The sequence below is a fragment of the Alligator mississippiensis genome, chromosome 1 (genome assembly GCF_030867095.1).
Source record: "Alligator mississippiensis isolate rAllMis1 chromosome 1, rAllMis1, whole genome shotgun sequence".
NCBI lineage: Eukaryota > Metazoa > Chordata > Crocodylia > Alligatoridae > Alligator > Alligator mississippiensis.
In genome coordinates this window covers 241225986-241239970 of record NC_081824.1, presented here as the reverse complement: position 1 = coordinate 241239970, position 13985 = coordinate 241225986, and the positions used below count along the sequence as shown (strand labels likewise).

The following is a 13985-nucleotide window of genomic DNA, read 5'->3' as shown; positions in this document are numbered from 1 at the left end:
AAGCTACCACCAAGTCCCCCCAAAGTCTTCTCTTTTCTAGGCTGCACAGTCCCATGTCTGTCGGCCTTTCCTTGTATGGCTTACTCTTCAAGTCTCTAAATCATGAGTGGCTCTTCTCTGGACTCTCAAGCTTGTCCACATCCTTCTTGAAGTGTGGAGCCCAGAACTGGATGCAGTACTCCAGCTGTGGCCTCACCAATGCCAAGTAGAGCGGGAGAATAACTTCCTTAGTTTTGCTTGAGATGCATCACTTGATGCTTGCCAGCATATTGTTTGTTCTGCTAACTGCAGCATCACACTGGTGGCTCATATTCATTTTATGGTCAATTATGACCCCCAGGTCCCTTTCGGACGTGGTACTAGCTAGAGTAGCACCACCAAGCCTTTAAGTTTGTTGCAATTTTTTCCTCCCCAGATGGAACACTTTACTTCTCAGTGTTGAATAGCATCTGGTTCTGATCCATGCATCTAACTAATCTGTCTAGGTCCTCCTGGATCATTAGCCTACCCTGAGGAGTGGCTGCACTTCCCCACAGCTTAGTGTCATGAGCAAACTTTGTCAGTGTACTTTTCAGTCCCACATCCAGATTACTGATGGTGTTGAAAAGCACTGGTCCAAGTACAGAACCCTGAGAGACCCCACTGACTACCTTGCACCAGGTCGACACAGATCTGTCTATTAACAGTCTCTGGGTCCAACCCCGCAGCCAGTTTCCCACCCATCTGACCGCTGAATCATTGAGCCCATAATCCCTTAGTTTTACCTTGAGAGTCTCATGGGACACCAAGTCAAAGGTCTTCCTAAAGTTCAAGTAAATGACATCGACCTCATTTCCCTTATCCAGATGGTGAGTAACCTGGTCATAGGACATGAGATTAGTCAGACATGACCTACCCATGACAAAACTGCTGGCTGGCATTCAGAATTTTGCTCTCTATTAGCTTATTGCATACGTCTCAGACTCCTTGAGAAATTGAGGATTTTTCCTGAGACTGAGGTCAGGCTGATCGTCCTGTAGCTCCCTTGGTCCTCTCTCCCCCTTCTTGAAGATGGGCACAGCATTGGCCCTCTTCCAGTCTTCTGGAACCTCTCCTGAGCACCACAAATTCTCAAAGAGTTTTGTCAACGGTCTTGCAATGACTTCAGCATCTTCAGTACTCTCAGATACCGTTCTTCCAGTAAGATGAATGTGGATGGAGTTCATCCGGAGTCAAGCAGGGCTGTGTGTGTTGGCCCCAACCCTTTCTGTATGGTGTTCTCAGTCATGCTTACAGATGCCTTTTGTGACTGTGACACTGGGATTGACACCAGATATCGGACTGATGGCAAGCTCTTCAATTTGAGGAGACTACAGGAAAGACAAAGTTACAGGAAGTGATTGTTCATTATCTTCTGTTCACTGACGACTGCTCCCTGAATGCCAAATCTGAGTCTGACATGCAGTGGACTATAGACCATTTCTCTTCAGCTTGTGACATCTTTGGACTTAAATCAACACTAAGAAGAGAGATGTGATGCACCAGCCTGCACCAGGAAAGCCTTATGTAAAGCCTACCATCACAGTGAATGGTCAAAGCCTCCAAGCAATGGAGGAGTTTCAGCAGACTATGCGCAAATGTGCAGGAGCACAGAGGCATCAATCAAAAAACAAAACTGATCGTCTACAAAGCCACTGTGTTTCCAGTCCCAATGTATGCATGCAAAAACCTGGACGGTGTACAGACACCATGCTATGAAGCTGAACCACTTTCACATGGGCTGTCTGAGGAAACCGACGAGGATAAAAATAGCAAGACAAGGTCCCAGACACTGAGGTTCTCACATAGGCAGGCATTCCAACCATCCACACACTGTTGATGAAATCACAGATGAGATGGGCAGGCCATGTTACCAGGATGCTAGATGAATGACTGCCAAATAAGATTTTTTTATGCTCTCAGGGAGGTCAGAAGAAACACTTCAAGGACTTCCTCAAGTTGTCCATGAAACATTTCAACACTGACCCGAAGTCTTGGGAAGATCTCACTCAAGATTGTTCCACCTAGCGAAGCCTCATCCATTCTGGAACTACCATCTGTGAGCAGAGAACTGCTGAGGCAGAGCAGAAGCGCAAATCTCACAACAGCAGCATATCCACTGTTGATCAAGCAACCCAAAGCGGCATCTCTTGTTCAGTGTGCCATAGACAGTTCAAAGCACAAATTGGCCTGATTGGCCATTCACATGTTCACAGAAACCAAACCAGAGTGAAGTCATGGTGATCTTCAAATTCAGAGGATGAACAACACAGCACAACACTTTTAGAGGTCATCCTAGTGTCATCCAGGAAGTGGGGAGGATTAAATTGTCAGTGTCAAATAAATACAGAACAAAAAACAGATCATGGGGTAGGGGAAAGAAGAAGATTGGGGAACAGAGACTCCCAAGATGGAGGCTGAAAGAGGTGGTGAGAGGTGCCCCATGGCCACTGGCCCCACTATTGCTACTGTCATCACAATGGAGGGGTCTGCACCTGTTGAACAAACTATGGCTGCAGTGAGGCTGGTGGTGGAACAGGACAAGCAGATGTAGGCTAAACAGCTGCTTGCTATGGCAGAGTGCAAGTAGGCAAACAAAGCTGCATTGGCACAGGGGGAGGGCACGGGGCCCACACAGGGCTAGTCTGGTGCGAGTGCCAAATGCAGCACACAGCCTGCACCAGCCCTATGCACCTTGTGCTGTGTGTGGCTGGATCCGGCACATACTGCATGTGATATGCAGGACTGCAGTCGGTGAATACACTGGAAGCAGCACAATGCGCCAGTTCAGGGTGCACACTACATAAGACACCCACCCCAGACCAGCCCCACATACTGATCTGGGACCAGTTTGCAGGCTTGATTGGTCCCAAATGTGGGACCAGTTTGTAGGCTTGATTCACAAGGCCAGATGAGTTGACACTTTAGAATTATATCAGTCCTGATTAACTAAGGAAAATCCTTATAAACTAGGATCCAAAGCATAGTTAGCGCCTAGGCACCATGCTCTATATCTAGTGCTTGAAAGGTTACACATAATGATACGTATCAATTGACTGTGGGAAACTGTAGAAGTATTTGCTCAAAGTGCATCAGTGGGTCAAATCTATCATTCTGCTCTGAAGCAGGATCAAGTTTACTCAGACTTTGCTTGATAGATACCTGTCTAACCAATGAAGGGGATTCCACAATCCCCCCTACGTAAGGTACTCTAGTATAGCTATCCTTTTATAATAAGAGTTTCCTAAACCCAAGTTTCCCATGCTGCAAAGTAGCCCGATTACCTTCTGTTCTCTACATCCAGTGAGGGCAGGATAATTGATTTGTTCCTTTGGTAATAGTCAACTTTATATGAAGACATATGTTGTCCTTTACTCTTGTCATCTAAACTAGACAAACCCCAACTCATTCACCCTTTTCTCTCACACAACATTTTGGAAGCTTCTCATCCCCAATATGTCTGTATCTTTCCTTAAGTGGTTAAATTTATCATAACCACCTTCTACTAGAGGTGCACTGATACATCAGTCCATATCATATTGGCACCAATAAAAGAAAAATTGACATTATTGGCAACTGGCATTTTTTGCCTGATGTGCCCAATAATGTCGCGGATAAATGCCATGTGCAGCCACACCCTACACACAGCCAGCCCAGCAGCTTGCAAAGCAACATCCAGCTGGTAAGTCTGCGGGGGGGGGGGGAAGGGCCAGGGGGGGCGGATCGAGCCTCCTGCAGTGGAGGGAGGGAGTGGGGCAGGCACTGCTCAGCCATGGCTAGGTATGGGACAGAGCCACAAGTGGCTGGTCCAGGGAGTACAGGGAAAGGGGTGTAGATCCCGCTGCTACATGCACCCCCAGGAGAGCCATGAGGGGCACGGGTCCCCTGGATCTGTGTGCAGGGCAAGGACAGCCTACCACTGTGGGCTGGGGCCAGAGGCGTTGTTGCCAGGCTCTTCCCAGTGGGGCCCCCACTGGGGGGCCCAGGGACTGGGCCGGGGCTGTGCTCAGGGAGGGAGGGAGGGAGCAGCACTGAGAGGATGGGCTACAGCAAATTCTGTGGTGGCTGTAGCCCCCCCACCCCGAACTCCTGCCACCCCAGCACCACAGCTGCCTGCCCTGAGCACAACCCCAGTCCAGCCCCCTGCCAGGAAGAGCCCAGTGCTGCCTCCAGCTCCAGCCCACAGCACACAGATCTGGGGAGCATGCCTCCTATGGCTCCCCTGGGGAGGGGGGAAAAAAGAGTGTAGTAGCGGGATTCACCCCCACTGAAAAGGCTCTGTCCCACACCTCACCACAGCTGGGCAGCACCTGCCCCAGCCCCATTCCCTCCCTCCCTCACCACAAAGGTTTTGATCTCCCCCTCTGCCATGCCCTTCCCTCCCCCTGCAACAGACTTACCAGCCGGATGCTGTTCTCCAAGCTGCCGACGGCACACCAGCAATTGGATCAGTATCAGCCAATAAGGCTCATTAATAATCAGCCATCAGTACTGGCCCAAAAACATCTTTACCGGTACACCCCTACCTTTCAGAGACTTTTGAACATGGGTAAGTGAATCAGTGCGTGACTGGTGCCAAGAGAAACTTTACAATTCATTTCAAGTGCAAGAGAGAAGGAAGCCAGTTTGGCTCATTTGCTATGGTCTCCAGAAGGTCTTAGATTAAGTGCCAAAGCAAGTTATACTTGCCTGAACCCACAAGCGGCCTTTCAGTCTTCATCACTGTTTTTAATGTTTGCTGTGAGGTATAAATGTTGTCTAGGCCAAGAGCTGCAACCTTGAAGGAAATGAAATTTCTAGGTATTGGCAGAAAACTTTTGTCCCCAGTAGTTTGCCCCCAGTCACTGTTCTTTCACCAGAGGAGCAAGAGTCCAACCCTCTTCTTAGGCCATCTCTTTACAAATCGAGGATGATTGTCTTTCATGATGGTCTTATCTGTATGTCCAAAGATGGCTGCTGAGGCCTATTTGGGATTGACAGACTCTACTGCAGCTCAGACATGTGTATCCATATAGGGTGGGTGGCACTGGATTCTTGATTTGGTTCACAACATGTTGTTTCTGCCACTCCTGCTTTTCCATCTCCTGATGTTGTTGTGAGGTTTCAAAGTACTGAGATCCCTGTAGCAGACTCTGCCTCCATTTGGAGCAGTCCTGGGCAATAGTATCCCAAGAGTTGCCACTGATATTGTATTTTTTTTAAGTTGGCCTTGAGAACGTCCCTGAAGCATCTGCCCTCTTCTTGAGCATACACTTTTGCTGAGCTAGGAGAATAAAACTTGCTCCAGGAGTCTGAAGTTGGACATCCAGATAATATGGCAAACCCAACAAAGAAGATGTCAGATGATCACTGCCTCAATACTTGCGGTGCTTGCTTGCAGGTGGATGCTAATGTTGGATGCTAATGTTGGTCTTCCCACTGGATTCGGAGAGTTTTCCGCAGGCAGCATTGATGGTACTTCAACAACTTCAGATGTCTCCTGTACGTTATCCATGCCTCAACTCTGTACAGCAAGGAGGGATCATAACTGCTTGATAAACCACAAGCTTGGTTTTGGATCCTATGTTGTGATCGTTGAACACCTGTTTCTTCAGGTGTTCAGGTGCACTTGCACATTTGAGGCAATGTTGGGTTTCTTCATCAATAACAACCTTCTGCAAGAGTATTTCCTATACCTTAAAAGCCCTCTCAACATTCTTCAGAGTCACACCATGGACCTGGATTACCCAAGCTGGGGACTGTTCATTAAGAGCTTGTTGGTGGAAGACCGGAGTCTTCGGAATGTTAAGCATCAGTCCCATTTTCTTGTATGCTTCAGTAAAGATGTTGATGATTGCCTCAAGATCTGCTTCCGAATGAGTGTACACTACAGCATCATTGGCATACTGCAGCTCAATGATTGAGATCAGGGTGATCTTGGTTTTGGTTCACAGTTGGCTGAGGTTAAACAGCTTACTATTCATTCAGTAGTTTAGCTCCACTCTGGCTGGAAGCTTGTTGGTGGTCAGATGTAACATTATGCCAAGGAACAAAAGTGTGTTGGAGCAACAACACAGCCATGCTTAACTCCCGTTTTAACCTCAAAGGGATCTGTGACAGATCCATTACTGAGAAACACTGCTTGCATACCATCACAGAACAAGCAGGGAATGGTGACCAATTTCAGTGGGCATCCATACTTCATAAGGATCCTCCACAACACTTCTCAACTGACAGAGTCGAAAGTTTTCATGAGGTCAAAGAAGGCCATGCAGAGTCTTATGTCATTCCTGCCATTTCCCCTGCAGCTGGCAAGCTGCGAAGATAGTGTCAGTTGTGTCTCTTGATGCCCTAAACCCACACTGAGATTCTTTCCACTTCCTGTAGAAGTCCTCCTGGAAACAGTTCAGGAAGGTTCTCACAATCATCTTTCCTGTGGTAGACAGCAAGGCAATCCCTCTGTAGTTTCCACAGTTGGACTTGTCTCTTTTTTTTTTAAAAGAGAAAAAGGTTGTCACAATCATGGCATCCCTGAGGTTGTCTGGGATTTCATTATTCCAGATCCTTAAGACGAGGGCACGCAGCTGTGATGTGAGCTCCTCTCCTCCCTGTTTGAAGATTTCAGTGGGGATTCCATCCACTCCAGATGCCTTGTTGTTTTTCATCTGCTTGATGACCTTCCTCACCTTGTCAAGAGTCAAAGGGATTCTGAGATCATCTCTGACTGGCCGTTGCAGGATGGAGTTGAGAACACTCTCGTCAACAACAGTCTCAATTGAGAAGGTCTTCAAAATACTCCTTCCAACGGGCATTGATGGCTCCCCTTTCCTTGATCACGTCTCCTTAGGTCTCATCCCAAGGTCTCAAGGGGGTTGGTCCCCGAGTGTTCAGACCATAGATGGCTTGGGTGGCACTACCAACATTACCAGATACATGAAGATAACACAATTTTGTTTTGTTTTAAAGTAGGACTAGAAGGGTCTTCTGGAGGCAATCAAGTCCAACCCCCTTCCCAACGCAGGACCATCCCTACTCAGACCATTGCTTGTCTAACCAATTGTTAAAGCTGTACAAACAACCATCTCATACAACTAATCAGGTGCAATGCCCAAAAACCTAACTTGCCACAGGAAAAGCATGGGAATGAGGACACCAATTATGCCCTGGCAATCTAAGGACAGGTAGTAGTTTATTAAAAATATACTTAAGAGATCCAGGAAACAGAACCACACCCTCTCCTATACAGGAAGACTAAATCCCCAGTCTAAACCAATCTGGCTCTAGGGTAAAATTCCTTCCTGATCCCAAATGTGGAAATTGGTCTGACTGAGCAAAGAAGCAATTCCCTCTTTCCAGGAACCAACAGTTGAAGCCAGAGCAACAGACAGGCACACCCCAGTCAAAATACCCATCCGTGGCTGCAGCCAACATCCAATGTTTTTGGAGAATGCAAGAAAGACCCTCAACACCTGTAGCAATAGGAGAGGAAAAAAAAACCCTTCCTGTTCCTCCATGGCAACCAGCAAAGCTCAGAAGCATGGGAAAAACCAAATGCCTTCCATCCTGCACTACAACCTGGGAACCGCAAACACAGCCCTACATATCACAGAGCCTGTCTGGAGAGCCAGAACTCCCTTATTTTTCCTATGTTACAGGGGTGTAGGTTGTAGCCATGTTGGTCTAAGAACATAAGCAGACAAGATTCTTTGGGTGAATCTGATATCTTTTATTAGACCAACCAAAAAATCCCCCACCCAGCCTGTGTCTCATCCACCAACTCCTCAATTTATATTTTCACTGACTGCCTTGCATGCATACCAGCCCAGCCTCTGGTTTCTTTACTATTCATTCCATCCAGGAAGAGAACACGCCAACTGCAGAGACTTCCTCAGCCTGACAAAGGGTTTTTAAACCCGAAAGCTTGCTAAAAACAATTTTCCAACTATTTAAATTGGTCTAATAAAAGATATCATATATTACCCAAAGAACCTTGTCTGCCTTATTCCTCCTATAAACTTATTCCAGCTTTTTCCATCTTAAATTTCAAGCCAGCTGGGGAGTTCTGCTTTCATTCTTCTGCTGCTGAGCATGGTCATCTTCAAATTCCACCTGCTCTAGACTGCAAAGTTCTTTTTGTGATATTTAATCTTCTCATGAATTTTCATTAACATAACTAGTCACAGACATTGAGTACTACCAACTCTTTCCTGCACCCTCTTTCACCACAAAGATAGTATTTAAGTTATGGCAAACATCAACAAGATTTTATTCTTCTTTGAAAGGCTGCTTTCACTTGGAATGTCTCAAAACTTTTAGGTATCTCTCCATGATGCCCGTCAAACCTCTTTCCTCTGCAATTTGCAAACATATGCCAATAGATTTAATGATATATCTAGCCAAAATACAAACGGCTTGGATCTTTTCACTGCTTCAGATTTGCAGCGGGAGGCTCACCTCACATCAAAACAAGTGCATACTTGAGGCACGCATAGAAATAGGCTTGGTCAAGAGTCTTATCTGATGGCACATCCATTCTGTCCAAGTAGCTTCAGGCTTCACTACAAAAGGAAGAAATCATAGCAGGAAAAAGCAACAGTAAACATGAAACTTAAATGGTCTGCTATGTTTCAGTAAACATGAAACTTAAATAGTTTCTGGTTTCATGGATTTTAACAGCACACAGGACAGCTGGGAGAGAAGACAGCGTCCTTTTATGCTGTCAGTGTAGGACCTAGTAACAAGAGTAAGCTTGCAATTCAAAAGGATGGCCTCCTGCATAAAAGTGCTGAGATTACATAGCTAGCCACACACACACACACACACACACACACACACACACACACACACTGTCTCTCTCTCTCTTAAGCAGTCCTATCTACACAACAGAAATCTCTCTTAAAGCCAGGTTACAGCAAGGCAACTGTACTATACTAGCAAAGCCAAAATATACATCTACATATAAGCAAAGAGACTAAAATCAAAACTATGTTCCTCAGCCAATAAACAGTAAATGAGGATGATCATAACAAAATAAATCTGAGTTCAAAAGAATCTTGATCCTCACTCTCTACATTCCTTTTCCTTTCAAGATCAAAGATTCTCAATCAATTAATCACTCTCAAAAGTCATACTCTAAGTATATAGTTTATCTGTTACCATTGATACTTCTATAATAAAAAGGACATCAAAAAATATTTTCTACTTGAATAAGCAGTTACCTAAATGAAAGATGAGTTATATACACTTTGTGTGGGAATCTATAAGTAGAAAATCTGTTTTACCGCTTTAGAAAAGGACCTATTTATTCTGATATCTAGAAATTATTATAATTTTAGAGTCAAATCTTCAGATAGAAACCCAAGTTCTACTGTGAACATACTGCAAAAATGTGCACAAATAGGCAGAGAGGCTTTATTTTTGTGTGCAAACACCCAATTGGTACCTGGGACCAAAGCAATTATGCATACAATTACACAGACAAACTTCTTCACCTTTTGAAAATTTGATCTAAATAATCACCATTATTCACTTTTTTACTGAGGAAGAATTCTGTAGAAAACAATAATAACCAGCTGTAGTACTTAACAAATGAACTTAGTCATGCCATTTATTTATTATGACTTCATACAAAAATAAGGTTGCAAGAGTTAGAAGTGCAAGTAGCCACGGTTGTATCAAAATCCTTTGTATAAAAAACTGTATTTAATTTATGCATCCCAACCAGATGGCATTTACCAAGAATTCAAGGTTTTTCAGGGGGGAGGTTGTTGCTGTTCATTTTAATATACCATGCCCAAAGTAATGATAACAAAACCCAGATTTTGTCCATTTTATTAACTATATTAATCTGGTTAACTAATTTTTCCCTACCAATATACAAACTCTTCACTTTTTGCCTCCATATCATAAAACAAAAATTCCAATCCTTTTCAGTCTCTTAGACCCAAAATGACCACAAAAGGTCACAGTATTATGCCCCTTATGCTATGCTCTTCAGTAAGTTATGTGCATACACAAGTATAGGATGCTCCACATCCTAGTACTTGATTTACCATACTCTAGTATATGAAAGGCTTGTGACACTGCAGTACACTCAGCTTACTGAAAAAGGCAACTGAATAAAAACCAAGAAGCGCTGTAGTTGATCATTAAGCAAGAGGAGCCCCAGCAGCCACTGCAATGAGCCCCACAGACTTAATCTGGTCCAGCTCGCAAGAAATCCTGTGGGCTGGATAGCCCACCTCAGTGGGCTAATGTGGCCCCTGGGCCCCATCTTTGACACACCCTCTTTAAAAGAACCTTGTGATTCCCTTGTCAGCATCCTATAGGTTTCCAGCATCTCCAAGAATTGCTGATTCCATGAGCCACCCAGTTTCCTAGACTTTCATTCTTGAACCAAAATGCTTATTATAAAATATGCTAGGCTAACAAATTTGAAGCTTTATCCAATACATGTAAGGTGAAATATTATCAAAATGAAGCTGGGTATGAAACAAGAGTAATGTTTATTTTCCACTGTACAGTACTGCAACATTTTAGCTAGTGTTATGCTCTGCTCTTGCCATCATATTATGGAAGACCTGGATTATAATTTGCATCTAGAGAATAAGAGTATTCAGATGAAATATAATACTTGGTATCGTACCATGAAACTTCTAGTTCATGCCTGTAGTCCAATTAAAATCTCAACCTTCAGTGCTACACTAATGTCGGATTTATAAAAATAAAAAAATAAAAGAGAGTCTAGGGAGCGAGCTGTATCCAAAGCTGCAGGAAAATGGTCCAAAGTAAGTGGAACGATACTTGCAATGGACCCCTTTTTGTTGCAATGGATCTACTCCTGAGGTAAATCCCTAGACTCTGACTCAGAAGATAGGATTAGACTCTCATACCAATGTGGCTAAAGTAATTCACTCTGTTCCTCAGAGGGCCATTTATTAAGTGGGGAATAACAGTACTAGAAGTTGTCAAAACTAAGGCAGAATAATTAGAATCAGAACCAAGAGGCCTAGAGTTGAAACTATATGTAACTGAGATTAATATATTTGAAGTTTTCCAGTTGGACCTTTTCCAGATCATCTTTGCCACTGAACATTAACCTACAGAAAAATGCATTTTCATCACCACTTACACTAGCCATTATGATGTTCCAGGACTATTGTTATTGTATTTTGGACAAATCCCAAAAGCTGCCAAGCACCTGAAGCTCCAATAATCTTTAGTGGGAGCTTAAGGTGTTCAACTTCTTTCATAATTTAATCCTTAAAAACTTTTAATAGAGTTAACTTTTCTTTCTGTGGCCTGTACTGCTATATAAAATAAGTTTCAAATCATTTCTTTTGAGAATATACAGACTTCTTGAATAGCAATTTGTTTGGTTTCAAACCATTTCTCACATGCAGAGAGATGCAGGGTTAAATTAACAGTAAATAATCAGGCCACAAGGCAGGCTAGGAGCAGGAGTTAAAAACCTGCAGGTCTAAAGTTCTGGTGCACTGCTGCCTTCCACAGAACATTTGGGATCAATTCAAGAACATCTCTAGATGGATAAAGAATGAGTACAAACTATATAGTAAAGAGAAGTGTGTAAGATAGTATGGCCAACCCCAAAACATATGGATATTGTAACTGAATAAGTTCATTAATATCAGGAAATTGTAAAGGTGTAAGACATCAAATATGACTGATCATACAGAAGGCATGTATGAGAGCACAGGTGAACTTGGCACAAAAGATATGTAGGAACATTGTTATTATTAAGATGATTAAATCAGCTAGTCGTAAGGTATAATGATGCAGGCTGGATGCAAGCGCTTTTAATGTTTAAAAAGAGTATAACAGAAATGCACTTTAGCTTTAAGTTTAACGCTGCACTCTCCCTGCTTTTGGCCAGTCTCATTACTTGGCTGATGGCATGAATAAAGACTATACTCACAATCTATAGGGCTAGACTACCTCTGGGGCTGACTAAACGACCCCGTGAGGTTCTTCCAGCCCTACTTTCTTATGACCCTATATTCAATAAATAGCTGCTGCAAACTTCATTTGAACTATGTTGTAGTAGGACCAAATAGATCCTTGGAGACCACAACATGTATATGGTTAGACTGTGTTAGACAGCAGAGCGACTACTTCTATGCGACAAGCCCCCCAAATAAGTTCTCAATGTCATTTTCAACATTCTACACTAGGGGTGGCCAACCTGCAACACAAGCAGTACGGGCAGCCTGGGAGGAGCCTGCAACACAAGTGGCACAAGCAGCAGAGCAGCAGATTAGGCAGGGAGAAAACATAGTAACTTTTGAGGAGGATGTAGGGCTAACTTGTGGCACACCTGCCAACAAGGTTGGCCCCCACTGTTCATGATTAAACCTGTGGGAAAATACAAGTAATTTATACTTGGAAGACCACTGATTTTGAAAATAGTATTCTATTAATTTAAAATAAAATTGAAAACTTTTATTTTCACATCACAGGTACATCCAAATGCAAGTACATACTAAATCAGAACTGTCTAACTGGCAGCATGCAGCCCGTGAGAGATTAATCTGGGTCTCTGGGATCCCACCATGCTGCCACTCCCCCTAGAGCTCTGGTGGCTGCTACTGCTGCAGCCAGGGTCTCTGAGCTTCTCCTCCCTCCACTGGCTTCCTATTTCTGCATCTGCCCCAGGATGTGGGAGGTGCAGCATGCAGAGGCGGGGAAGCCCACTGCACAGTAGGGAGTGGGGGAGCCCACAGCTGGTAAGCAGAGGCACAGCAGCCTGTGTAGAGGTGGGAGAGCAGGGAGATCACCTGCATGGCATCAGTCCCAGTGGCTCACACTGCTCAGGGCCCCTGCTGGTGCAGGCCACACAGGGTGAGACTCCCAGCTACTTAGAAGTTGGACAGCCTGATTACTAAATAACGTAACTATTTTACAGCATAATGTATTTGTTGACAATTCCTAAGCAGGGTATATAAAAGGTAATGGTGTAACTATCCACTGCTTTCCCCACTATTTCCTTGCACCTTTGTCTGTTGAGCAAACATTGCAAATTATACATTTCAAAGGAATGGCTTTCAACACTCCCTAAGAATTCCTGGTTCTGAAGATGACAGTTACTTAACCTCCTTCGGCTATATTGGGTGGATAGAGCACCACAGTAAAATGCCACACTGACCCCATGCATACAACCTCCTGAAACATAAGTAACTTAGCTGCCCGGCTGCGATGCTCACAGATGCGTGCCCAACACTGTACCGATGGCTAGCTTACTCCCATTTGGAGAGGTAGCATGCAGCACAACTTGCTGCAGTACTTCCTGGAGCAGCACCAGGGCTTCGCAGATGAGGTGCTGCGAGGCGCTGTCACAGGACATCCGCGTTTGGCAGCAGAGGAAAACCCTTCAGTTTTTGCATTTGGTTCGACCTGCCCGGGGCCGGGCTTCTCCCAGTACCCCCCGGAGGTGCACAGCCCTGCTGGCGACAGCACAGCCTGGCCGCCCCGCGCTCAGGAAGGGAGCGGGACCCGCTCCGCGGACAACCCCGGGCCCGGCGCCTGAGGCCCCGCAGAGACAAGCCGGCCGGCCGGCACCACTCACCAGCGGGCAGGGCGGGCTCGGCGGCGGCCCCGCCACGGGCACCATGCTCCCGGCGGACGCCCCGCGTCCCCGCTCTACCTCCGGCCGGCCCCACTATAATCCCCTTCCTCGCAACGGAACCAGCTACAAGCACACGCGACCCGCGGCAGCCTATCCACTCCTGCAGGCTGCCTCCGCTGCGCCAATCAGGAACCCGCCCTCGAAGGAGGCGGGCGATCCCGGGGAGGGCGGGGCAAACTGGCCTCCCCCCAATCCTTGCCCACAATATTACTTCGGAAGGCCCAATCCGGCGGGGGCTGGAGAAAGGCGGCGTGGAATTGATAGCATGTTCGGTTGCCCAAAACAGGAACTGCTCTCTATTGGCGTCTGAAGGAGCCAGTTAGAAGCAGAAGCGCCGGCGAGGAAG

The 13985-nt window shown here is 45.3% G+C and overlaps 1 protein-coding gene across 8 annotated transcripts in view; it reads right to left on the bottom strand.

The window, feature by feature from the left end:
* USF3 (upstream transcription factor family member 3) overlaps positions 1 to 13758 on the bottom strand; it is a 106980-nt gene extending 93222 nt beyond the window's left edge. For 5 of the 8 annotated variants that reach the window (XM_059720346.1, XM_019496181.2, XM_059720347.1 and 2 more), the window contains exon 1: positions 13580 to 13749. Coding sequence is in view for 4 of the 8 variants with exons in the window: in XM_059720345.1 (XP_059576328.1) it covers positions 13580 to 13624 (45 nt within the window). In the remaining 4 variants the exon portion in view is untranslated. Of the gene's footprint in view, positions 1 to 13579 lie in introns of all 8 variants that reach the window. The other 3 variants (XM_019496187.2, XM_019496182.2, XM_019496185.2) reach the window with 3 other exon arrangements.
* Positions 13759 to 13985: the final 227 nt, after the last annotated feature.